This window comes from Eleutherodactylus coqui, chromosome 6 (genome assembly GCF_035609145.1).
Source record: "Eleutherodactylus coqui strain aEleCoq1 chromosome 6, aEleCoq1.hap1, whole genome shotgun sequence".
Lineage (NCBI taxonomy): Eukaryota > Metazoa > Chordata > Amphibia > Anura > Eleutherodactylidae > Eleutherodactylus > Eleutherodactylus coqui.
Genome location: NC_089842.1, coordinates 154,962,627 through 154,990,455, shown reverse-complemented (window position 1 = coordinate 154,990,455; position 27,829 = coordinate 154,962,627). Strand labels below are relative to the sequence as shown.

General features: G+C 44.1%; 1 protein-coding gene across 7 annotated transcripts in view; it reads right to left on the bottom strand.

Annotated features, from left to right (window-relative positions):
* Positions 1–6,657: 6,657 nt before the first annotated feature.
* TRIM9 (tripartite motif containing 9) overlaps positions 6,658–27,829 on the bottom strand; it is an 89,751-nt gene continuing 68,579 nt past the window's right edge. For 2 of the 7 annotated variants that reach the window (XM_066608025.1, XM_066608026.1), the window contains exons 8-13: positions 25,358–25,468; positions 21,757–21,816; positions 16,862–16,885; positions 14,192–14,495; positions 13,923–14,085; positions 6,658–11,226 (exon numbers count right to left, since the gene is read on the bottom strand). In XM_066608025.1, coding sequence (XP_066464122.1) covers positions 11,143–11,226; positions 13,923–14,085; positions 14,192–14,495; positions 16,862–16,885; positions 21,757–21,816; positions 25,358–25,468 — 746 coding nt within the window. In that variant the 3' untranslated portion in view covers positions 6,658–11,142. The remainder of the gene's footprint in view (positions 11,227–13,922; positions 14,086–14,191; positions 14,496–16,861; positions 16,886–21,756; positions 21,817–25,357; positions 25,469–27,829) is intronic. The other 5 variants (XM_066608029.1, XM_066608031.1, XM_066608030.1 and 2 more) reach the window with 3 other exon arrangements.

Genomic DNA, 27,829 nt, shown 5'->3' with positions numbered 1-27,829 from the left:
CAACCTCCTCCAAGCAAGAAACGCTACATTGTAATTTAGTGCTAGCAGACGCTATGTATTATACACATTTCATAAAAATGTCACCAGAAGCATAGATTGTGGCCGTTCTGCTTGGCCGCAGCGTAATATATACGTGTTATGGCGCGGTGAGTTGTCTCTGTATATTTCAGAGCATAGTGAGACATTACAGGAGACGCTGCATGACTTCACAAGAGGCTGGCAATCTTTATATTTGCTACCAAGTAAGAGATAAGTTTCTTGCTTTCTAGCAGCTGTGGTACTACAAGTCCCAGAAGTGCTTACTCATGGAAAGTGTTCTGGAATCCACTGACAATATTATATCTATGGGGCTGTCACCTCCTCAACCAATTGTAGGCAGGAGAGATCAGACAGGTTGGAAGTCTCCTGCTTGGTTCTACTTGTTAATCTGGTTTTCCAGGGTTAGAAAAATATGGCTGCTTTCTTCCAAACACAGCGCCACCCTTGTCTGTGGGTTGTGTCTGGTATTGCAACTCAGCTCCTATTTACTTCAAAGGAACAGAGCTGCAGTACCACCCTCAGCCCTTGGACAAGGGTGGCGATGTGTTTAAAAGAAAGCAGCCATGTTTTTCTAACCCCCTTTAACTTCTTGAAGACCAAGTCTGTTTGTACCTTAATGACCAGGCCAAATTTGGTCACCTTGAGGTTAACTTCATAGAGGCGAGCGTGAATCAATGGGAGATCTCGCATCGTGTGTACCTAGCAAGTGGTGCAATGCTGCCGCCGGCCACATTGAAAACAATGGGCGCTGCAATGCGAGAGCACGCACGAAGATAGATTTGATACCTGCATCCCAAAATATGCTGTGGATTTTGGTATGGTGTTCCATTAAAATCCATTATGTGTGAATGTACCCTTATAAATTTATTTCTAAATATATGTATTAAGAATGAACCCTACACTATACAATCACCTAAACTAACTACATATTATAGGTGGTTGTAATACAAGGATTAATAAGTGCAATTTCACTGACAGCAGAGATGGGGAGAGTGAGGCTTTCACAGAACTGAAATACTGGGAAAGTTTGTTACTATAATAAACTTTTCTGGCCAATGCTAAGAGTGGCTTAAGTGGCTATCACTCTGATGACGTCATCAGGACCTGAACCAATCAGGTTCCCATGACAGTACCCGAACAGTTAGTAGCAGCCTGTTTTGTTTTACTCACTGGGGGAGGGTCACGTTTGCCAGTCAAGTGGCTGTTATAAATTTATGTCACTGCGGGAGAGTCCATAAAATTAGCAGCGACATAAATTTACCTTTGGCGAACGTGAAGGGGTTAAATGTAGATAAGTGGTTTCATAGAGTTAAAATGACTTTTTGACTAAGCTAAAGTTACATAACATGGGGGGAATGAGATATATCATTAAAAGAAAAAAAAACCTGCCAACTCTTGTGGGTTCAGTTCTTATATCATGCCGCATCAGGAGGAATCTCACATGGTACATGTTTGATGGCGTGACATCTTAAAATGATCAAGATTCAGAGCTTATCTCCTGCGGTAGTGCAACCTGCATATCAATTAGCTCCCACCTGTTCGGGTCTGTGTTTTTTCATTCTCTGCTGATGAGTTGGATGAATTAGTTATAGACATGGAAATTATTCAGATTGTGTACATATTTATGGTGCGTGTCAGAACAATCAGCCCTGCAGCTTCATCATCATCATCATCCCAGGATCTGAGACAGGATGCATCGGTGGCCCATGTCCCTAGCTACACATATCCAGGGGTTGGTCACCTTTCACATTTAAAGGGGTATTCCAAGGTTTTACTATTGATAACCTATCCTCGGGATAGGTCATCAATAGTTGATCGGCAGGGGTTTGCCACTCAGGCTCCCCACTGATCAGCATACCGAGCAGCGGACCCCTGCTGATCAACTATTGATGACCGATCCTGAGGATAGATCCTCAATACTAAAAGCCCAGAAAACCCCTTTAGGACGAGCACAGCGATACTCGGATAAAGCAAATTACTCGAGCGAGTAGTGCTTTTCCGAGTACGCTCGCTCATCTCTACCGAACATATATACTGATGACATATGGCTGTAATGTCATCTGCACATGTCCGCAAGACGGATCCGAAGTACAGACGTGTTACAATATGCTCTTCTGAAACTGGCCTAGCGGCTCCTGCACACTGGCGATCACGAAATCTCTGTGTTTTTTTTTTAACGTGAATGTCAATAGGACTTTCCAATGTTGAAGACGAAAATCGCGAGTTTGTGCGTTGCGATTTTCGTGCGATGCATTTTTAATATTAGAAAGTCCTACTGACATTTGTGTTAAAAAAAATGCAGCAATATCACAATTGCAAGTATGCAGGAGCCCTTAATCTCAAAAGGGTCCCCCCCCAAAAAGCTCATTCTAGACTCCAACGACCAGATGTAATTGGTGGGGGAGCCTGGCAACAAGTGCTGCCCATAAAGTGCCACTAGAGAGAGTGGTAAAAAAAAAAAGAATGATTGAGCCCCTTTAATCACATATTTAATATGTTAAAGACAGGCCATTAGTATTTGCTGGAAACTCCTTTATATACTCAGAATCTAGTTAGAGAGATAATAAAGAATGTCCAGCAGGTGGCAGTCATGCATCTGGAGACTTATGTATTAGACATGGAAGAGGCACGGGATGATATCAGTAATATGATTTACATTTCTATTAGAGAGAACCCGTATAGCACTATATATAAAACGAGAACCCAGATATACGGTACTACAACGACTGGTCAAATAGAAAAAATGGATAGCAAAAATACTGTAAATACATTTTGGGCATGCTCACAAAAGTAGGTGTGCCTCTATGTTTGAAGGATCTAATTGAGTACAGTAGACAAAAAGATGTTGCACATCCACATATTCCCCTTTTGCAATCAGATATGAGAACTCCCCTAACCATATACATCCCTATTCTCTCCATAGTGGGCAGTATAATATACTTGGTGCTGGTGGACTAAACAGATTTTACATAGTTTGCCAGGCCAATAGCTGAATAAACTTGAAGAGTTACAATTAAAGGGGTTTTCCAGGAGTAACCTATCGATGACCTATCCTGAAGATAGATCATCAATAATTGATTGGCAGAGATCCGCCGCTTGGGATCTTCACCGATCAGCTGGCTGAAGAGGCTACGATGCTTGGGTGAGTGGTGCGGCCTCCTCTCATGTGATATCATGTCCATCAGTCACATGACCTGAGAAACGCTCAGTTCTATTCAAGTGAAAGGGACTGAGCTGCAATACCAGGCACAGCCACTATACAACGTACAGCACTGTGCCTGGTATAGACTGAAGTGACTATGGCACTCACCCAAGCACTGCTATCAGTTTAGTCAGCTGATCAGACCCCTGCCGATCAGTTCTTGATGAGTTATCCTGAGAATGGCTGTAGTCCATGCAGCCTGTGGAAACCCATCCTTGGACAGGAGAATACATACTAGAGGTATAAGGGGTGAGGCAGTGTCTAATGCCACACTGTTCTGCACAATGCAGCATTAGTCTCCATCCCATACTTTCCCCTCTGGACTACACATGCATACTCCGATCTAGAGCAGGTTTCCACAGATTGTACGAACAGTGAACATTTAGGCCCCTGTCCACGGGCGCCCAGAAGCAGGAGCCACAGACGGTTCTCTGCAGGTCAGCCTAATCTGATAGATAGGCTGACCGCTGACAGTCGCGATGATGCGAATTGCCGGCTGCGAGCGGAGAATCGCGATGATTCTCCGCTTGTGGACAGGGGGCTGGCGCTTTCCATGGCAATGTTATGGAAAGCTTCAGACAGCGTAATTTGCCGGCGGTAAACCGTCGGCGAAATCACGCCTGTGGACAGGGGGCCTTGGTGGCATTGCTGTACATGTCCTACTTCTGGCTATTCTGCTACAGGAAACAGGCAGACACATATATTGCGCAGTGGCTAGGGTTGGTACTGCGTGCTGAGTCCCATTCACTTCAATAGACTTCACCCTGCAGTACCAACCGGTACTGTTGTATCACGTCTCCACCAAAAGAATGGGTGGAGACAAGCTGCACACCCACAATTTGATTGGCTGTGCCAGAGAATGGGTGCCCATTATCTCCCCTCCCGCCAGGTGTCACTCACCCCTCCACAGCTGCTGTCCCTTGTCTCCTTCCCGGCTCCAGTGTCACTCACCCCTCCACCACTGTCCCATGTCTTATTCCTGGCTCCAGCGCTGTGAGTCTCCTCGCTCCTGTCACATATTGCAACCATTCTGCGAGGAGACTGACAGCGGGTGACCGACTGCGGTGGAGCCGGGATGGGAGAAAGCAGAGCGCCAGGGGTTGTGACAGTGTGGGAATGCAGCGGATGGGGGTGAAATGACAGCACCGATGCCAGCAGGGGACAAGATTGCCGGGGGGAAAGTATGAAAGCCGAGCAAGGAGGCCAAAGTGCTGCCGGCTTGAGGGGTTGCCGGGTGGAGAGTGACAACGCTGGCAGGGGAGAAGGCTGCCGGGGGGAAAGTATGAGAGTGGGGCTAGGAGGCCAGAGCGGTGGTACCTTCAGGGGGTGCTGGGTGGGGATATTCACAGCGGGTGAATGCAGTGTGGGGAGGGGGTACCAGCGGAGACAGTCTTGACCCACCCTTCGCCCCAGCCAAATTGTGGGTGTAGGTTGTCGGCGTGCAGCTTGTCTCCACCCATTCTTCTGGTGGAGACAAGATATAACAGTACCGTACCAACATGGGCCACTGTCTAATGTATGGAGCTGTCTGCTCCTGCAGCAAAATAGCTAAAAGTGGGACAAGTTTTCCTTTGAGGAGGTTGTCAAACCAGTAAATATTTTATCTCTTGTACAAATTAGGATAAATGAATGTTTATCTTTTGAATGCACTGAAAAATAATCCAGTGAAGAGGTGTGACATTTACTTATACAGTATGGCAGCCCCTTGTGTTCAGAGTCCATAGTAAAGTGCACGTCCACCTAACTAGCTGAGTGCTGGTGGACACTCATGCTCAGTCCCTCTCCTCACAGCCAAATCCTCAGTCCTGTTCTCGGTGTAGTCTTCTGTGCACTGAACAGCAGCCTATACAAATTGCCTCCAGAACCAGTGTGGTAGTACCACAAGATACAGAAAGTTTAAGTGAATGCTTCCGAGGACTGACTTATAAGCAAGCAAGGAAGTACTACCGTATTTCTTTTCACTGATCCAGATTCCATGTTACAATTATTACCTAACTATTTGCAGGAAAAGATACTAGGAACTATGTTTATGACTGCCAGAGGGGAAAGGAAGCAAGGTGAGGAATTTATTAAGAATTATATTTGCAGCTGCCAGAGGAGGCAGGAAACTGACCGAGGAACTTACTGAGGACTACGTTTAAAAGCTGCCAAAGGGAGAAGTAGGCTGACTGGGAACTAACTGTGGACTATGTTTACAGATGTCATAAGAGGAAGGAGACTGAGTTGGGAACTTACTAGGGGCTATACTTACAGTTATTACAAGGAGAATGATCGGGAACTTTATTTACTGCTGTCAGTGGAGGAAGGAGACTGACTGGTGGTGATGTGAAAAGGAAATAACAGCATTTTAACACAAAACAAATATCATTCAGATTATCTCTGGATCGTTCAAATCTGAACGAATCGTTCAGTGTAAACGCTGCTGAAGACTGAATGACGAACAGCGCTAGCATCAGCTGTTTATTACAGCTGACACCCGCGTGCAATAGCTGCGAACAGCTGCGCAGCCAATCTCGTGGCTATTAACCCTTTAAATGCTGCTGCTAATTCTGACAGTGGCATTTAAATCCCCCGATTGATGTTTATGTTCTAAGTCATAAAAGAAAAATACGTATTTGGTATCGCCGCGTCCGTAAAAGTCCAATCTATCAAAGTAGTGCATTATTGACCCCACATGGTGAACGTCATCCGAAAAAAAAATAAAGAACGCCAGAAATGCAACTTTTCAGTCACCCTGTCTCCCAAAAAAAATGCAATAAAAGCGATCAAAAAGTCGAATATATTCTGAATTAGCACTAACGTAAACTGCAGGACATCCCGCAAAAAATGAGCCCTCGTTCAATTACATCGACAAACAAAAAAAAAAGTTATTGTGTGCAAAAGAAAATTTCAAAAAATTATATGTCTTTGAAAAAAAAAAAAAGAGCAGTACAGTAAAAAAAAAACTATACAAGTTTGGTATCGTAGCAATCGTACTGATCCATAGAATAAAGTTATCATGTCGTTTTTGTTGCAGTTTGTGCGCCGTAGAAACAAGACGCACTGAAATAGGGCGGAATGTCGTTTTTTTCACTTTACTCCACTTAGAATTATTTTAAAGTTTCTCAGTAAATTATATGGTACATTCAATAGTACCATTGAAAACTACAGCTCGTCCTGCAAAAAACAAGCCTTCATACAACGACGTCGATAGATAAATAAAGGAGTTATGATTTTTTAAAGGGGGGAGGAAAAAACGAAAATGGAAAAAAAGGGTCCGCGTCATGAAGGGGGTAATATCCTCTTAGGACTTTTTATATGAATGTGATTTTGCGGAATAAGCCCTTTAACCAAGCGCCCATGTATTTTGGCTTCATCCAATCAACCATGACATATATGAATGACTAGTAAATAAGAGACTTCCAGACTGCAGCAGTTTCCCTTCATAAAATTAATTTATTGGTAACAGCAAACATAATTTATTGTTGAGTACAGCGTCTGCAGAGGGCGATAGCTACATATACAAATGGACTATGCAATACAAGTCACTAGGGATCCCATAAGCCTCGTCCGGACGACGACTCACCATGAGTGGCGCAGAAGCTCACAGTGGCCCAGCCATTGCTTCTCATCAGAAAAATAAAATAAACGTCGGCGTTGTCCCGCAACAGAGAGTTTCTGTAGCCAAGAGTAGCTTATGGATACATAACTGGTGTACAGATTAGCACCTATCAAAATAAATCAGTAGGGAAAACTCTCTACATCGATATTCAACACACACACACTCTAAAATCACCTATTTACATTCATTTTGGGAATGTTAATCTGTCGACTCTTCGTGGAGACATTGTTATAGACTGTGTATTGCTGGTTATAATAGCCGAGTGATCGTTATAATGATGTTGGGAGTATCTGGATGCATTAAGCAGTTGTAAGGTACAAGCAGGGGGCAGCGGCTATATTGGCACTCTCATCTGAAAGGCAGCAGTTTCAGGCTAGGATATAACATTGGCTTCCAAATGGCCGGTGTGCAGATCGGACTAGAAGGTGCATGCGTTAATAACATGCGCACTATTAGAAAAGTGCAACGTCCTCATAGACTGCAGGACTGAAAACGATGGGTGTGATTTATGTAGGAGGTTTTATGTCCAAGAGACCGCCATCTGAGGAGGCGGCATTGTGGCAGGCCCACTGGATGATAGGCGGCACTGGCCCTCTGAGCTATATAGGTGAGGCACATTATGCAGGACCGATCATCTCTTCTGTTTTAGTAAGGTTTTAGCATAGTTTCAAAGAACGCTCAATTGTGCTTTATTTGGGTACGGCTAATTTCACAAGGGAAACTCGGCCTGATATCACGCTCATTGACATGCGATAACCCTGAGGATGTAAAGCGATTATGTGCTAAAACCGCCTCGCATCACTTCAGGGAAGTAGCGATTCTCCGCAGCGGCTAACAGCCGTAACGGAGGATCCCGGAGTGTTCTTCATTGTTTTTGATGAGAAACCTCATATTGCATTCATGTGCACCTCGCGCACAGTGCGATGCTTTGCTGGCCCCATTGAAAACAATGGGCGATGCGAGGGTACACCCAAAGATAGGACATGCCGCAAATTAAAAAAAATAAAAATCACTCATGTGTATGACCCCATTCTAAAGAATGGGATTCATATTCGTGCGCCTCGCAATGCAGAAATCTCATGTGATTTTCTTGAAACCGGATGGAATTGTAGCGAAAATTCTGCAGCATTTACAGTACAAGCCATGTAGAAGAGATTTCTAAATTCTCCTTCACAAGCTGCAGAAAAATTCCGCAATGAATCCGCAGAGTTTTGAAAAACATTGTGAAGGCACCCTTGTGAAGGCGTCCTTAGGCTGGGTTCATACAGGGCGGAATTTCCGCGGAATTTCCGTGCGGAAAGTCTGCACAGCAATTCCGCCCGCGGCTCCTATTTCTGAGTTTAGCCAGCAGAGTGGACGAGATTTTGCATAAATCTCATCCACATGCTGCGGCCAAGCCGCACGAAAAATGACATGCGGTGCAGAATTCAATTACGCAGCAGGTCAATTCTTTTCTATTTTCCGCAGTGGCCTCTCTCCTCTCTATGGGGAGAGAAAGCCGCAGCGGAATGCCGATGGCAGAACCGCTCCAAGACCTGCGAGTTTTGAAGCTGCGCTTTTACAGCAGAATTCTTGCATTTTTTCGATGCGGTAATTCCGCTGAAATTCCATCTTGTGTGACCCCAGCCTTAGGCCTCTTTTACACAAACGTTGTCTTAATGCTTTAAGAACCATTGGTTCTTTTGGACACGATTTTTTGACGTGCCTACTCTGCAATTTTTTTACATGCCTAAAAAATAGTGCGTCAAATAGTGCGTCAAAGCGCAATAGGTGTGTTTTTTTAACGCTGATATTTCTCTGCATCAAAAGATAGCATTTGTTCTATCTTTTGACAGCACAACGCAGGAGACTCCATAGACTTCTATGTGAGCCGGACGGCAAAGGGAGCGGGAGGGAGTTTAGTAGCGGCGAGCGCTGCTTAACAATGACAGGTGCCATTAGTTGAGGCATTTAAGTCATTTAAAAATTGTTCTCCCGACCGAGGGATTTCGGGACTGCAGCGTTATTTCACCGCAGCTCGGCATGTGAATGGAGGATAAGAAAAAAAAAAAATCGCAGCTATTCTTCGTTCATGCGAATTTAAGCTCTAATTGTTGCGATCTTTTAGTGCAGCTATCGGAGTGTTAAAATGACGCCGGTGTGAAAGAGGCCTTGCTCTTGCTGAAGTTGTATGAATAAATTGCCAACTGTTTGTTATCATTCTCCTGGTCAATGAGGCGTGTCCCAACATACTCTGACACTGCCTAATCAGTGTATGGGCAGAACCGACTGACAGAGCAAATGGAGCCCAGGTATCAATTAGTTCACATGTGTCCAGGAGTAATGATAGGGGAATGGCACAATGCATGGTTAAAAAAAAAGGTGTATGCGAAATAAAAAAAATGTACTAAAACCGACACATCAGGAGAGCTGATAGGTCTGCTATAATATAAATGAACAGGCCCCGGCCACGCATGATCATGTAGCTTGGGTGCTCGTATAACAGCAGTTACAGGGATGCTGATTACTTATATATGCCCAAATATTAAATACGATTAATTACCACTGCTGCCATAAGGGGGCATCATAATACTATTCTGCAGCCCCCACTTTGGCACATTGGATCAGTAGACCTGAATGTTGAGCTTTCAAGTCACAACTCCAAACATAAATTATTATTATTAGGGTCTTCATGAATGAATGTGAAGGTAGGTAAGTATGATGTATTTTGGGTGGAGTTGCCCTTTAAATCTGGATGTGTCCCATCCAAAAAGTGGACGATATAAGCCTGCGACTCCATCTAAATATGTGATATCCTGTTGAGGCCATCTCTATAACCACTGGGAATTCTAGCATTATGTCTCATTCTCATACCTGCCCATCAAAAGTTAACTGTACTTTATGCTGCTGTTTGGAGAACTAAGACATCCTATAAAACTAACTGGAGGACACAGATGGCAATTTAGGATTTACCAATCAAACTAGTGCCCCTCCATATGTATCCTTAGACAGAAGCCTACGTTGTCTAATGGGAACAATCTCTATATATACAAGTGCACTCATTGGATTGCTTTTGACCACTTTTTAATCATTAGAAAACCCTATAGAAATTTATAAGACACTGCAATTTCTAATTTTCATGTACAAGCACCATAAAGACGACGATATCATGATCAGGGATGTCACCTTACATTCCTCATGGGAGCAAGATATTAGGAAATGTACTTAGAATATAAGCCATTGTTACTGTTTTATCCTGATTTTGGACAGTCAAAGGCTGGTAACATTCCAATGTAGAAGGTGTAACTGGTACCCCTGAGCTCAGAGGAGGTGCATGGAGTTGTCCATCTTTAGGCTCAATACTGGGACTTAAGTAACCAAAGTTTGTTTAGAGCTTTAGGGTCATTGGAGGGGTAGCAGCAGCGGAAAAACCAACAATAGCAATAATGTATATACATAGTAATGATAGTCTGAAAAATCAAATAAATAGCAATGAACCCAGGTCCGATGGAGAAAGAAGTCAGTCTGGAGATCTCATTATCGCTGGATGCCATAAAGACTTGTGAGATGGTTGTGAGTACCCCTAACAGAGCTAAAGATGAAGTAAAGGAATGATATGAACATCTTAGGTGGCCTCATGAACATCTTTGGACGTCGTGGAGACACTCGTGAAGAACACTGTAAAAAGTTGGACATCATGAAGCTGTATGAATACTCTGGACAGCGTTAGATACCGGAAAGTTCGGAGTTGTATACCATAGAGTTGTACGGTCTCATCAGCCTGAATGCAGTTGATACTATGAAAAATTAATAGTTGGGAATCATATAGATATTTGGTGCAAATACTCTGGCCAGAGATGGATAACGCAGAGGGATGAAAGCTGGCAAGGTATGGGGCAAATGTTCTGGATACAGCTGAACACCATGTAGGTTAGAGAACTGGGCTTCATGGAGATGTATAGGGTCAACTTCTTCGATGGAAATGGACATCATGGAGAGGAACAATACAAACATCAGACACGATGAAGAGGTGAACCTTATGGATAGGATTCAGGAGAATACCCTACGCAGAGCTGAACATCAAGGAGAAGTAAGCGCTGGTCATTGGGAGAAAGTCTTGTGTGAACACCCTGTACAAACTCCACGTCATCAAGAGGGTTTGCGTGAGCAGCCCATATATTCTGTCCCTCCTATATATTTACACTGCCTTGTAGATAGACATTCTTCTTTTTCATAAGAATTATTTGCTGCTTTGAAGACCAATGCGATGATCATTGGGGACTTTAAGAGCAATTTCAGTCCTACTGGCACTTTTAAGATGCTATGGATGCCCTGGATGAGAAGATGCTATGGATGCCCTGGATGAGTAGAATCCAGGAATCGGCAAACCGGTATGAAGTGTTACCTGCAAATAACAACAGCATGTATTGTAATAAAATCATAGCGAGTAAGAAAAGCATGTGGAGGAGGAAAAAATAATCAAGATTTTTCCTTAGGACTTCTTAATCCTCTTGGTAAGGCTTGTTAATATAATGCATTGAGGTGAGGTGAGGTGCCCGGGGACTGGAGGAGCCAGAAGATGCTGTGGTAAGAAGACGGACTGGGGAGGAATAGGTAAGTATTGAATTTTTTTTTTCCAATGTCAGAACCCCTTTAAGGGTCCTACGAGGGTGACCTCACTCTACTAAAGCGACCCTCCGGGTCTGGAGAAACAAAACTGGCTGAACTGCTTCTGACTATCTGATGCACATTGTCAATTAGTATGCATCAGTAGTCTAAGGGCTCAGTCACACGGGCGTTTATTGCCGCGATTTGCGCATGCGCATGCGTCCGGCGATTTTTTAAAACCATTGCTTTGCAATGGTATCGGACACATGAGCGCTTTTTATGCGCTCGTCCGATAAATTAGAGAACAGAAATCGCAGATCGCACCTATCTGCGATCTGCGATTCCTGTTCTCTTCTCTATATGCGCTCAATGGGGCCGGCGGCAGCAGCGCCGACCCCAATGAGAACATATAGAAGACAAATCATTCTTCTCTGCCACAGCTGGAACAGCTGTGGCAGAGAAGAACGATGTTTGCCCATTGAATTCAATGGAGCGGCAATACAGCCGCTCCATTGAAAGCAATGGGCTGCCGGCGTGCGCGGGGTTAATTGTCGGGAAGGGGTTAAATATATAACCCCTTTCCTGCAATGCATCCTGAAAAGTGAAAAAATAAAAAAAAAGGATGTACTCACCTGCTCCCGGCAGCCTGAGATCCCCGCGGCCGTCCTGCAGTGGGTGTGAAGGGGGTGTGACTCAGGCTTGCCCCTGATTGGCTCAGCCTGAGCCAATCAGAGGCTGATCTCAGTCACACCCATTCATGAATTCATGAATGGGTGTGACTGAGACTTGCTTCTGATTGGCTCAGCGCTGAGCCAATCAGGGGCAAGCCTGAGTCACACCCCCTTCACACCCACTGCAGGCCGGCTGCGGGGATCTCCAGCTGCCGGGAGCAGGTAAGTACATACATTTTTTTTATTTTTTCACTTTTCAGGATGCATTGCAGGAAAGGGGTTATATATTTAACCCCTTCCCGAACAATTCATCCCACACTCGCCCGCAGCGCTTGCATTCAATGGAGCCGCTGTATTGCCGTCTCCATTGAATGCAATGCGCTGGACAGCTCCGGCCCGTTTCTAATGAAACGCGGCTAGGAGCAGATTTTCGGGCGATTTTTGGGCCGATTTTTGGGCGCCGGTCACGCGATTTGCGCATGCGCATCCGTCATGCGATGCGCAAATCGCGTGAAAAAACGCCCGTGTGACTAAGGCCTAAGATACTACGTGCTTATCTGACTGGTCAGCACTGCTCATGTGGGCAACACTGGTTAATCAAAGCAGGATGGAGTATTTCAGACTAATGATGTATACTAATGTACAATATACATCAGGTAGTCAGAAAAGCTGGTGTGGCCATCTATGCTTCTCCAGGCCCAGAGGGTCGCTTTAACCAATTATTTGCTAATAATCTAGGATGGGACACTGTTTTTGTTGGTGCTCATCTGAATGACATTACAATTGCAGGTAGACTTTTATTTTTGAGAACATCTGGCTGATATGATTTTTAAAGGAAGAATTTATGGCCAAATATGTCCGCGTACATCCTGATGAGTAATTCTCACATCTAAAATTGTAGCCATCAATATACCTGCAGAGGCAACATATTTTGTAAGTTTCTTCACTTTTTGGTCTTCTGCCAAACTACTTGACAGAATCTACACAATTTAGAAATAACTCATGCAAGTCTCCATTGGACACCTTAACTCAAGTTAATCCTACAAACTTGCAAAGGCATAAAAAGTAAAAAAAATACTATCCCGTCCTAAAAATACAGAATGTAGTAGGTAGATAGAGTACTGTACTCAAAGTCCAATCAAGTCATACATGACTAATAATTAGATTGCATAAACACCTCAATAAGTTATCAATGTTCCAAAATTGAACTAAAAGATGGCGCCTTAAATATTCCATTACTAAATAGGATTCAACATTTTTGGTAAAATACCCAAATGAATGCGGGGAGTTATATGTTGTACAGTGTCAGCAAGCCCAAAAATAACATGTGTGCCTGACATAGACACAAAGAAAGTTGCGTCAAGGTGCTCTTGTGGTACACAACATGTTCTAGCATAAGATTGCGGTTACCTCTTCCAGAGTTTCCCACTGATACTATGTAACTGCTGATATATATGTGTTTCCATATATTTTGTGATTTGCAAATAAACACAATGATTTGATTTTTACTGTAACAGTGGACTTTTTGTTCCTTTGTTAGTTTGTAGGTAATACTTGCCAATATCTGCCATATAATATCCAGGTTAATAGGACTGTACAACCTAGGAACCTCAGTCTAACACTGGTAGTTGGCTCAACTCTAATCGACTAAAGTTTAAAGGAGGGGAAAAAAAACACAAAAAGTAATAGTAGGTGAGGAATACCTGTTAAAATGTTGTCTCTGTCATAGGAAGAAACAACTCCCGAAAAGATACTGATACTTCCAAATATTGATCCCATGCATTAATGTAATCAAGATTATGTATATATAAGTATTAGTTACCTGCACATTCCTATTGAGACTAACAGCAGGAAACAACAACCCCTCCATGCTTTCAAATGCCACTGGTCCCTGCTGCTCCTCATTGATGGAGAAGGTCAAAGTTCTCCTGGTGAAGTCTAAGAGGACGCCAACCGTAGCACCCTTGGTGATGCCTCCTTCAGTCCTATGAAAAATCACAAAGGATTTGCATTACTATCATAAAGATATCCCATTACTAACATGTGGATGTGTCATACATACAACATACTGAATAAAGATACTGAAAGTACCTATTTGTGTGGGAGTTGTTGTGCATGAACCAGCTGCGGTTGTTGTCCACATACATGGCCCAAGCTTTATCGTCTTTTCCAAGCATGACATCCTTCAGCACTTCAACCCGTGCCACGCCAAATGCAGGGTCTGGGTGATTGTCGTATCTGTCGATGGTCAGCTCCCAATAGTGAACTCCTTTGGAGAAGCCGGTCTTCCCCAACACAACTCTGTCATCATAGCTGTTGCATGTGACGGTCAGGTTGTCATTCGAGAAGATGATGTCCGAGTGCGCCGAACCAGGGTCAAAGGCAAACCAGGCCACTGTCATCACAAAAACACAACACAGCCTTTTACCATTGCTTGACCATCATTCTTTAGAAAAAAAGGTTCAATATGAGTGAAACCAACAACAAATATACAACACGAACAAATGGAATTCCGACACTGTGACCTTTCCACCTAGTGAGGGTGAGGGCGGTTGACCTTCCAAACAAGACAAATGCAAAAAGATGAGGGTTGTAGGTAAAATCTATGGCATCCACAAAGAGCAACAATAAATATAGACTCTACTGTATATATAGACAAGATCCAGCTCACTAAGCTACTTGGATATCGGCGCTGTTGTGAATGACGGAGGTATAATACATGCAATAGGATTGGCATTCAATAAGTATGTCGAACGTACTAAAGCTGATTGATTAAAACAGATAAGTCAAACTAAAATAGAAATTGATGGGTAAGAAGAACCCGTAAACACAGGTAAAAAATCCATCAAATATTAATTTTAAATCAAATAAGATTATTAGCAAATGGTGTTGAGGTCTTGGCCACCATCAAGAAAACCAGTGATGCATCATGCATGAACCCACCAAGAAATAAGGACAGCTATTGGTAATAGAGTAGTTAGTGGAACAATAATCTCTCTTTTCTGTACAACTACTGTGCAAAACCTTGTAGAGGCCACAAAGCTGAAACAGCCAGTTGTCTCATTACAGCAGATAGACTGAATGTCACTTTGTAATCAAAAGAAACCCGTAGTCTCGAATACAAGTAATACACTCTCAGATAAAGTTAATTGCCTCTAACGTAGCCAGACGGTTGGAGGTGGCGGACCTAGAAGGTTAACACATACAGACTATTGTTACCTGTGGTGACATCAGTGGACAGCGGCACATGTGCTGTAATACTTGTCCTGTGGCCTGGATGCAGAAGTGCTGTTAGGTTGTCCAGCAGATCATGGTGGTATCTGGTCAGTCCTCCACCATGTGCAGGATCGGCTGCTGGCTCGGATTATATTGAATGTTAGAAAGTCCAAATGTTGACAAAACAACAAAATGATGTAAACAGGTGGTGCTTAAGGCTTATTCAGATGTGTTTAGGGCTTATTCGGATGTGTTTTGGAGTCTAATGGACTCCTTCTTCAGTGGTAGACATGTCCAATCTGGCACTGTGTGAGTTAGCCTTCAAAGCTGGACACTTTCTAACTGCTATCTATGTTAAAGACAATTATCTTCATCTGAGACTATACCAATTATATCTAAGACTATAGATAAGGTTTGAATACAGGGTAACATTCAGTTTATTAAGAGGACTAGTACCAGTGTTTCTGGTGGCGCAATGCGCCACTTACCAATATATTATAGTAAAAGAGATTGGAGTTGGTCACAGGTCGCAAACCAGCAGAGCTGGACAGCAGCTGTGTGATTACAGGACCTGTGATGATGTCACCGTCGTGTGATCAGTCACCGGGGCTCTGAGCTCTGCCTCTGATCACATCACAATGACATCACAAGTCCTGTAAGCACAAGGCTGCTGTCAGGCTCTGCATGTTTTAGAACCTGTGATGACTCACCGTAATGTGAGCAGGGGCGGAGCTCAGAGCCCCGATGACTGATCACATGACAGTGACATCATCACATGTAACTCACACAGTCATTCACAGACAGGTGGTCATGAGTATTTTGACTAGGAAGCAATAAAGTATAATACGCTTAGTATTTTAAGGAAGACTCCATGATGATCAAAAAATAATATTAAATTCCATTCAACTCTCTCTTAATCTGTGAAAGTTTGCCTGTGTTTATGAGGTTCTTGCTACCCATCAATTTCTATTCTAATCTATTTTTTATTGAACTTTTTTTTTTTATCAATCGGCTTTATTAAATTCAACACACTTATTTAATGCCAGTCCCATTGCATGTATTATACCCTTTGTCATTTTAAAACACAACAGTATATCCAAGTAGCTTAGCAAGCCGGTTCTTCAACCACTTCTGACAATGATTAGATCCGACTGCTCATCCTAAATGAAGAGTTGACCGTACATGCATTTGAAGGTATTCACAACATCCAATCATTTCAGTGCCTTACAGAATGACTGTGACTGTTCCAATACGCAGGGTAGACAACATATTAGAAGCCAGACACAACTACTTTAAGTTTCAATGCAGCTGTCCCCAAAAGTCAGTAGTAAACATTTGGGGTTAATATCACAAAAAAAATAATTGTTTAGTTGGAGCCTTCAGCGAGTTTCCGAGATCACTAGATGAAACAGTATACAGTATTATGAGAATGGTGGCTTCACAGGGTTAACCAAGAGGGTCAGCACAAGTATCAAGTAAACGGTACAAGTTAGCATGCAAGCCATGCGTGTTTTAGGAGTCACATGCACAGGCTTTAAACCATACCTGCCACCAGTTTTTTTATGTCAACTGTGGGATGTCCAATGAAGAGCATGCAGGGTAGAAAGAGGATGTTAGTATGTTAGAGGCTAACAAAAGCAGACATCTGTTTCACCTTTGCTGGAATAGCCTCTTCCAAAGGATTCAACAGACTTGAGGTTTGTTTGGCTACATTCTGTCTTTTAGGCCGCATCCACACAGGTGACACAATAGCGGTACGAGAAAATCGCAGCGATATCGCACTGGTGGTCCATGCAACATCGCTGTGTTTTCTTGTGGCGACAATGCAATTGTGTGGCTGCACAAAGTCACACGTGGTGCTATGAGGTCGCGCAACTTTATAGCATTACCTGCGAGGATTTTCGGGGGTGGGGTGAAATATAAGCCCTACCCAGAAAATAAGCCCTAGCTGCAGTAAAAAAAAATTAATACATGACCTAAGAAGCGCTCTCCAGCTCCGGCGCGGGTCTCTTCTTCACGTCCGGCACTCATCTTCAGTGTTCTGCTAGCCCTTCCTGGATTGGAGGATCAAAATCCCCGCCTCTAGGAAGGGCAGGTTGTGATTGGTTCACGAGTGTTGGGGGCTCAGCCAATCAGTTCCGGCGCGCCATGAACCAATCACAGCCAATCATTCATTCATTGAATAGCTGTGATTAGCTGAGCCACCGCGCTTGTAAACCACTCGCAGCCAGGCCTTCCTCGAAGCGAGGATTTTAATCCTCCAATCTAGGAAGGGCTGGCAGAACACTGAAGTCAAGTGCCGGACGTGAAGAAGAGACCCGCGCCGGAGCCGGACAGCGCTTCTTAGGTAATGTATTATTATTTTTTTGTTTTTTTACTGCAGCTAGGACTTTTACAGTAGGATTTCCTACTGTAAAAGTTGCATCACACCGCACGAAAAACGCATTTTCGTGCGATGCGATAAAAAGGAAGGCTGCAGAGGGAAAGATGGGTAGAAAAAAAATTGCAAATCACAGCTGTATAGAGCATGCCGCGATTTTGTAGTCTCGCAATATCGCAGGCTACAAAACATCGCTCATGTGGAAGAACCCATAGGAAAGAATGGGCTCTACATACATGCGACTTGTAGCCCTGTCAGATTGCCATACAATTGTGTGAGAAAAATCGCCCGAGTGGATGCAGCCTAACTTTCTCGCTGCAAAATCGCGCAATTTTATGGCGGGTAGTAGCGAAGCGATGCTACATTTTCCCCGAGAAAAAAGCATCACTGACGCTAAAAAATCGCACGTACATAGCAGCGATTTTGTAGCAGCGATATCGCTGTCGCCCGTGTGGAAGCGGCCTTAGGGTAAATACCCAGGTTGGTCTTAGATGAATACCATGCAATACAACATGATACCAAGTTACATCTTGCATAAAAATAAAAAAAACAAAACACTGAGTCGGGGGTACTCTTTGACTGGCACTGTGCACAGGGAGGCACTCCTTGGCTGGCACTGTTTTTTGGGGCACTGAATGGGAGCATTCTTTTAGGGGCACTGGCTGTTGTACTATAGATGTAGCCAGCTTTTGAAAGTGGGGATTACCTGCAGGAAATCTGCGCATAATGGTACCAATTCCTGTATGATCACTGTTAGATGAGCGTATTACGGATGAATATCCCAGCCCGACCATGGGTCTACTCAACCGAACTCACAGCATTGTAATGTGATGCTGTAAGTTCAGGTCAGTAGACCTGCGATCAGGCCGAGACACTGGTCTGTAATACAGGCACAAAACTATGTCCATAATATGCTTCTATGGCAGTGGCCCAAATTGGCAACGATATCGAAATGGTTCCTTGAATGACTTGTCCAGGATTAGAAAAACATGCTATTTTTGAAAGTGACCCCTGATTTTCTATCCCTGTAACTACCCACAATAGGATGCTCTATTTTTACTGGGATTTCTCCTTGAAGGGTCTGTACCAGAATTCTAAGTTATCCCATCTACACGGGATAGGGGGTAACTTGCTGATCGGAGGGGGCTTCACTGCTGAGATCCCCACTGATGCAGAGAACGGTGGTCCTATGTCTCCACTGCAGTGCGGAGGAGACTGCATAGACTGCAAGCGCGCTGACTCTCCATTCACTTTCAATGGGACTGTGAAGATAGTTGAGCTACAAGTGCTTAGGCATTTCCATCAGCATTATTGAAATTAATGGAGTGGTAGTCATGTATACTCCATTCATTCTTACATTAATGCAGGGAAAGAAGTGACCCTGCAGTGACAGACAGATGGACCCCCCATTATTAAGATTGGTGCTGGTCTTAGTAGTTAAACCTCAGCTGATCAGCAAGTTACCCCCTATCCTGTGAATAGAAGATAACTTGTAATTCTGGTACAACCCCTTTAAGGGAACTAATATATTCTGAAGCAGTACCACATACAAGACTATCATCTTCCAGGTTGGGATTAATATAAACTCTGGTCTTTTCTCCCGCAGCATCGTGTTACACTGATTACATAAATTCCCTAGATAGAATTTACCGACATAAGACTAATGGGACAGTATCACAGGGCCGGGGATCCGCAATCAATGTCATCAGAGATACAGAACAAAAGAGGAAAAGGGAAAATCATAGATCAAAGATGTTCCTGCAGGTCTAATGGCTACGTGCAGCTCATAACTGATTACACACATCTAATCTGATGGCGGCAGCAGAAACTGCACCTCTAGACACTCTGTGACAACTGCCAGCATCTGCAGTGCTACTGAAAAATAAAGAAAATCCCATTATCATTGCAAGTCCTTGAGTTGCAAGTCCTTCTGGAAAGTTCTTAAAAATTCCATTTACTTCACTACTGGCCACCATTACGACTTTCACTGGAGACTTCGGGGAGATTTTCAAAGTACTGAATGAGTTGTGCAGCAATATGGTTCGAAGATGTATGAATGCATAACACATTTACCAATCAGGATTCAGGGAAAGCTGGGTGACAATACCTGTGGTATTGCAGTAATGGCAGCCATATATACTCCATGTAGGGGAGGCAGGAAGTGAAATCCCCCTATGATGTCCTTATGTCCCATCAAGGCATGAATACGAGGTTGTCCTTTAACAGTGTTTGCCTTGGTCTCTGCTATATGGTAGTCTATGAACATGGTCTATCCTCTGTGCCTGCCCCTTCCGTTTTTGGCTTTATCGACTGACTCTCCACTCCTGCCCCTATTATCCATATCTATCCCCTTTTCGAGCAGCAGATACAGCACCGCTGACAGTCCCTCCCTACTGAGCCTCTTACGGTCTTCTGTTTCGTTATGGAACAATGGGTGCCATAAAAAAAGATGTAAAAACCATAGACCAAGCGCTAAGGGGAGGCCACCATATGAGTAGTGTAAAAGTTCGAGAAAGGAGGCTCCCCTATACCCCTGAAATGTGTTAAGAGACTCAGTTGTATACCTTATTATGAATGAATCTCCTTCCTATTTGCTATGACTGGCGTTATGGGACCCCTTTATTGCTATAACGACTAGTGTTGAGCGAACTTTTGAAAAGTTTGCTTTGGCCGGTTCACTAAATTTGTTCGGACCGGAACTAATACCCCTCAAACTGTCTAAGAGCCATGAAAGTCCTCCTCAGCTCACTGGTTAGGACTGTTGTGCTGCAATGCCAGGGTAGTAGGTTCATATATGACCAAGGACAACATCTATGTAGACATTTATGTGGGATTCTACAAACATTCGAACAAGCTCCATGCAGATGTTGTCCTTGGTCAGATTTGAACCTACAACCTAAGGGCAGCAGTCCTAACAACTGAGCCACCATTCTTCTTCCTCCTGAAGCTCACACAAGCTTATTTGAATTGTGTATTACACGGTAAATCGTGACAGTTCCATGACATTGTTTTCCTCTGTTCCACTCACACTTGCCTATATTCATTGCATATAATACGCATCTAAAAAAGAATGCAGCATGTTCTATTTTACCGCATATTACGTACAATAAAAGTTCTATTGTTCTATATGGGTGCGTATGAAAACTCTGTATATATGCAATTACATTGTGTATGCACAATGTTTTTACGCAATGAATGCTAAGAGGCAATAGAAGGAAAGTAAAAAGAAAAAAAAGAAGAAACCAGGAAGCAAATGCATAGCAGCGTAGGTGAGATATTCTGTCCTTCCTGCGCAGGCAAAAAATATGACCATACGCAGCCCACCCCCACCCCCTCTCCCGGGAAAACGCTGCCTTTTATATGCAGCGGTTTACCATACGTTCGTGTGAGCCCAGCCTCAGGAGAGGACCTTCTCTTTTTCCTCCAGCCTAAGATGCATGGTGGCTCAGTGATTAGCACTATTGCCTTGCAGTGCTGTAGTTCTAGGTTCAAATCTGACCAAGGACAACATCTGCATGGAGCTTGCATGTTCTGTTTGTGTGTGGTTCTTCTTCATAATAATCAACTACTATAGCACATACATTTATGGAGAATAAGGAGAAACACAAATACAGTGAGAATCAACAAGATAATTTTAGTGGGGTCTGCGGAGACATACCACCCGAAGTCTGAGTTCACACTGAACCAAACTTTTAGCAAAGTTCAACGCAAACCAGGGTTTCGACTATTTCACTCAACGCTAATAAAGATCACTCAACATTGGATCTAGAGGACCTTGGCTGACGGCTATCTAGGAGGGGCAAACTGTTTAAGTCTCCACAGTGAAGTAGGACGGGCTGTGTATTATTTTTAACACTACTCATTTGGTGGCCTCCCTGAGCAATGGGTCTACGGGTTTTAATGGTGCCCTTTCATCCTGGTTCCTGCCATGTTTGGAGCCTGGTCGGCTGCTGAGCAGCTCTCCACTTGGATGTCGCGAGGACGGGGTTCCCTCATCTTCATGGAACAGTAGGGAGGTGACCAGTACCCAAGTTACCCACACACACCAGGTTAGTTATACCTAAATCTTTTTCTCTTCTCCAAATGTTCCTCTGGCGAGCACTGCTCTGTTTTATAGACACTATGGAACAGAAGAACAAAAATACAATGGCGTGACTATAATGGATTCCATCTGCTTTCTATCGTTTTACTGAAGAAAATAGCGCTATGTATTTCGGCATTTACTACAGAACCTCTGAAGGAGGTAAGAGTTATGGTGCAGCTCCCCTCAGCCACTGCTGCTACCCCCCTACTCTAACTGCGCCCTTGTTCTAGACGTTGTGTGAGCCTATAACTGTGAGCGGTGATGGAGGGACGTGTTTTTCCTGCGCTCACTGTGAGGCTGATTCTATGTTCCCTGAGACTGAGGTATGAGTGATGAGGTATCTCGTGCGTTGCTGTGGAAACCGCTCTAGGCCTCGATTCCCACACAGAGCCATTAGCCCCGCCGGCTATCTGCAGGAACATAAAGATGTATGGCTGTGACAAGCTTCTACACAGCAACCCAAATGAAAACCCCATTTCATTCTCTCCCGCACTCTCAAACAACTTTTCTGAAAACAGCAGCGATGATTACGCACAACCTGACCTCATCCTCACTGCGGATCTCAAGTAACCATGTACAAAACCCCAAATACAAGCTCCTTTACCTGCAGATGCAGCCGAGCTGAATTTGTCATGGAACACTTTGATTTCCGTAGAGTCATAACTCTTATGGCTCCTGCACACTGGCGAGAGCGATATCAGGATGTGATTGACGCTCCGATATCGCTCTTGCAATCCTTCTTGAAGCCCTGGATGCGAGGTGTTTCCGCAGGGAAACAGCCTCCCATCCCTGCAGGGCTGAAGGAATCTCTTGCCATGGCTGTCACAGCCACGGCATGAGATAGTGATCTTCTCACGTTGATCTCAACTGGACACAATGGGCGAGATCGCAAAAAGATAGGATATGCTGCGATTTTATTTTCACGCTGCATCGGAAGCGTTAAAACATTGCACATGTGAATGGAGCCATTGGCGGCATAATTTTGCGATTTCTCGCAGCCTCGTGCGATTTCATTGGCAGTGTGAAGGCACCCTTAGGGTATTTTGAGGGGGCAGAATTCCCGCTCGGTTTTTGGTGCAGGTGTAGCAAAATCCGCATGTTGAATTCCGACATGTCACCTCTTGACATAAAAACTGGCAGAAACATGTCAGATTCTGCACACTGGGCTAAATCCGCACCAAAAACTGCAGTAAAATATACTAGGTTTGGTGGAGTGCTATGTACGACTGCATATAACACTAAGGCCACTATCACACATCCTCTTTTTACCGAGGCGTCCCGAGCGCCGCACTGACTGCAGTACAATGCTCCCATTGATTTTAATGGGGACTCGCAGACCTGCACTCAAACGCTGTCTGTTCTATTTTAACGCACCTCCTCGCACGTCACAATGATGGGGTACATTAAAAAGCGTTGTCAAATGCTTAAAAAGTTGATTATCTTCCTATTAAATTAGCCCTAATGTGCCTGAGACAGAGAAATGACATTGTGTGCCCCATAGGGACCCAAGTGAATGGCGACAATGTCTCTACACCTCTGTGGCAGCCAGTTCTATCAGTCTGCAGCTTTCCAGGATGTGAAGAGTTAACCATGCATTTGCAGCGCTTATGTCACAAAGCACTTCTGATCTCCCTATCCCTCTGCCTGTGCGTAAATCCAGACAAATCATAGCAGGCTGACGTCTCCAGCCGTGTAGGGGTGATGTGCAGATTAATTTGTGAAGTGCACTTGTGGTAAGATCCTTAAATCTAGGTATCAGCCAGGGATGAAGACTGCGAAAATCAAATCAGCCAGAAGTTCTGCAGGAAATACGCAGCCGGCTCTGCGGCACGTGAAATATGTAAAAATATAAGTAGTATAAACGCTTACAATGTAGATGAGGCAGGAGATATCGCCTTAGGCCAGTGTCACATGGGCGGAAGCGCATTTATGTGCGGATTTTTGTGTGACGGGCCCTATCGTATTTTGGGTTCTTGTGAGCGCATTTGCGCACAGAATTAAACACAATAGCATGCTCCCATTGATTGCAATGGGCAATTAGGTTAATTAGTTCAACGTGATATTTTCGCGCACAAATCCACCGGAAAATAAAGCAAGCTGCGTATTTGTTTGTGCAAACGAAATGTGTGAAATATGCTTATGCGAACGAACTCATTGAGATCAATGGGTTCTATTCACTGCGTATTGCACGCATAAATTTTGCGCACACAAGACCCTGCACAAATATGCCAGTGTGACACTGTCATTCAGGGACCTTCACACGGGACGGAATTATCCACAGGACGCAGCAAAGATTTTTGTTAATTAGTGCAGATTTTGTTGCGTTTTTAACTGCGGAATGCGTTCTGTGTAACGTTTTGCGGAATTTCCTGCGTTTTTGCTGTAGACTTTAATTGTGGAATTACATCTTCTGTGTATTAGAAATTGGCAATAACAATTCTGCAAAACCTCCTTAATTCTGCAGCAGAAGCTTTCCGCTGCGGACACTAATCTAGCGGTTTTGAAGTAAAGATGCGCGGATTTAACAGGTGCGGAATTCAACCCCAGAGGGATAACATGGTGGTGCAGAAATGTCCACGCTGACAAATACTAAAAGTCCTAAGAGGTTATATCTGTAGAGTGAAGATCGTCTTACAGTCTACGGAGCCCTGCCGCAGCACACACATGCTCTCTGGAGATACGCAAATCTTTCTCTCCACGCAAGCAAACAGAATACTGGGGAGAAGAGTTCTGCTGCTGCAAGCTGCCTCCCAGCCAAGTAGCCTATGTGCTTCCCATAATTTAAGGGTTCACTCAGACGGGTGTATTCTGGCTGCGTATTACACACATATTTTATATGCAGTGCTGGATCCCCATACACTTGCAATAGGATATTCAGACCTGAGCTTTTCATACATGGTCTGTTAGCCGCGACCTTTTAGCATGGCTATCAGAGCCCTAAAATGGCGCTCATATGAAAGAACCCTTAACATGAAAAAAACACCTCTATTCTGCTTGTTTGAAATAGACCTTTGTATGAAAAATCACATAACTGACCCCAAAAACTTGCATGGGAACCAGGGGAAGCGCTAATATAGCACCAGAGACCAATGACCAGCGCTTCCTAATCCAATTATAATGAATCCGCTCGTTAATATCAATTCTGTATATATTAATCCTGCCAGGATTTCCAAGGTGAAGTGTAATGAATACAGAAGGAAGATGTGTGACTAATAAGAAGTAGAGTCAGAACATAATATCTAATAGTACATGATAGAACACATCTTAGTACACATCATGTAGTGACCGGCTGGCTGTGACTGACTGCACCAGAAGCACGGACATGGCTGAGGTAGAAGACCAGCAACATGACTATCTCTACACGGTAACACAGGGAGGTCATGTGACTGGGCCGGCGGTACTTGGAGGAGTGCCTCAGAGGCCTTCTGACTAGTAACACCCAATCACAGTGCAGCTTTCATTTTCAAAGCAGACTCTGATTGGTTGTTAAGGGCAAGTCTGAGGTGGTTCGACATGTTTCTGACCAATGGTGACAACTGTGCACCGCACCAATGAGTTGTGAGGGGGAAGCCATTACCTGGAGACACACAAGTTTCCTGTTCTGAGTTTTGGAGGAACTCGAGTGGAGAGGGCATGGTGTTGATTTGCAAACGAGCTGCAAGAGAAGCTGACATTCGAGGATAGAGACCTGGCATAAGCAAAGACATGCATAGAAATGTCAGCAATCTAAGCGTGCATTAGTATACATACATATCATACACAGCTGAGGATGGAAACCCGGAGGCAGCCATTTTGTAGAAAAACAACAGTTGTGCTGTTGAGAAGGGTGGAAGGGAGGTGAACACACAAATTCTTCTTCCGCAGTAATGTAACGTGACGTGAATTGGACAAAATGGCCACCGCAGGAGTATGTAGATGTCAAGTCACTGCCACTTGGAGACAGCCATTTTGGTAGATTGCTCAATGTCCACGCACACATATGCATGGGGCGCTGCAGTTCTTGAAGGATGTGCTTCTTGCTTAAGTACGGTCACTGCCCTCTTTAGAATCCCACAAAATGGCCATCTCCAGTGGATGCAAATGATATGTTTTGGGTAAACCCCTCATGTCGGAGACAGAGGAGCAGAGGAGTGTCAGCAGCGCAATAATGTCCTAGATCTCCCCAAATCACATGTCAAAAACTAAAGGGCCGCAAACACGGAACAAAGCAGCGTGAAAACCTTGGGCTTCACATGTAAGGACCAGCGCAGTTTTTCTGCTTGGGACCCAAAAGAAATTAATGGGACGGTTACAGCGACCGCCGCAAGCTACAGACGAGGACCAAAGCAAAAGAAGATATCACGAACATATAGGCCATGATGACGGTATTGATGAGTTGTGACGTCTGACGTCAGGACGATCAGCTGGTGGGACCGTAACCTTCTCTAAAGCCAAAAGACAATCTGGACGCAACAAGCTGCAAAATCGCACAACACCAACAATGCACATAAAACCTGGGAAATTAACTGAAAAACCTGAGTAATGTGAGATATTCCTGAACTACGGACACTGCATTAGCATACCTCCCTGCAGCTCAGTCTGAAGCTGCAGGATGTTTAAGCCCAGCTCGCTTTTTACCAGGTGATAAGCTACCCCTTTGGGCTCTTTCATACGGGCACATATATGCTGCATTTTCACGCCCGGCTGTGTATACGCTACCGATGTGAGGCATTTGTTTCCAATGCATCCGTTCACATGGGCGAATATACGGCACGTGAAAAATGGAACATGGAAAATACGCGCCGGCGAATATACGTCAGGCAAAAAGATAGTTCTGTAACTATCTTTTGGCCAATATACTCCGGCGGGTCCCATAGACTTCTATGGGAGTAGGGGAAAAAAGGAGGGGGAGGCATTTTTGCAACCAAGGCTGTGAAAACCTTACAGGTGCCTCTATGTAGGCATTAGAAGTCAATTCAGAGGATTTAAGCCGATTTCTGGGGTGCGACGTATTTTTTTGCTAAAAACTACACTCATGGTCATATGAATGGATGAGAGAGCCCTTTAACCCCTTGAGTGGCAGGTTTCCTACCACCCCGTCGTGCCCACCAGGGCAGGTTTTTTTAAATGGTCTAATCATTGAATTTCAACTAATTTTGCAGTTGCGTCTCAAGAGCCATAACTTTTTCATGTTTCCATTGACATGGCCATATGAGGGCTTGTTTTTTGCGGGACAAGTTGTGATTTTTTAAACAGGGGGGAGGAAAAAAAGAAATGGGGAAAAAAGAAAAAAAGGGGCCATGTCATTAAGGGGTTAAATAATGTATTAACTTCCTTCTCTGGGTCATTACGACGCACACGGATACCACATGTGTGATTTTTACAAAGTAAAGGGAGACAAGTGTTTTTTTAATTTTTTAAATAATTTTTTTACTTTTTTTTTTTTTAATTTAAAAAAATTTTTTTTTTTTTTTGTCCCTTTAGGGGACTTCTACAGGGACCCATCAGGACCCCTGATCACATTCTGGGGGTCCGATGGTGACAGCCCTTTACATGCTGCAGTGACAACCCTTTACATGCTGCAGTCACATAGACTGCAGCATGTAAAGGGTTAACACAGCAGAGATCGGAGGTTTTCTCTGATCTCTGCTGTAAGAGCTGGTACCTAGCTGTCCTTTGACAGCTAACAACCAGCTCTCCCTGCCACAGAGACCATCGGCTTGCTTCTGACAAGCCGATGGTCTCTATGGCAACCTGTAAAGAAAGCAGGAGATTGCCGGCACATTGGCAATATCTTCTGCTGGTTTTTCAAAGCCCTTGCTTTGTTCTCTGTGGGTCTGTGCAGGCAGAGCACAATGTCACAGCTTGTGGCATTGTGCTCTGCAGCTCCCATAGTGATACATAGCCCGGAAATCTTCCGGGCTATGTTGCTATGAGCAGTGGAGCTCGTCCCGGAAAATTTCCGGCCGTGCCACTCAAGGGGTTAATGGCGGCTATGCACAGGCTCAGATTCTTTTCAGGCTAGCCCTAACTGCAAGCTGCACCCCAGAGATTTAGATGCAATTAGAAT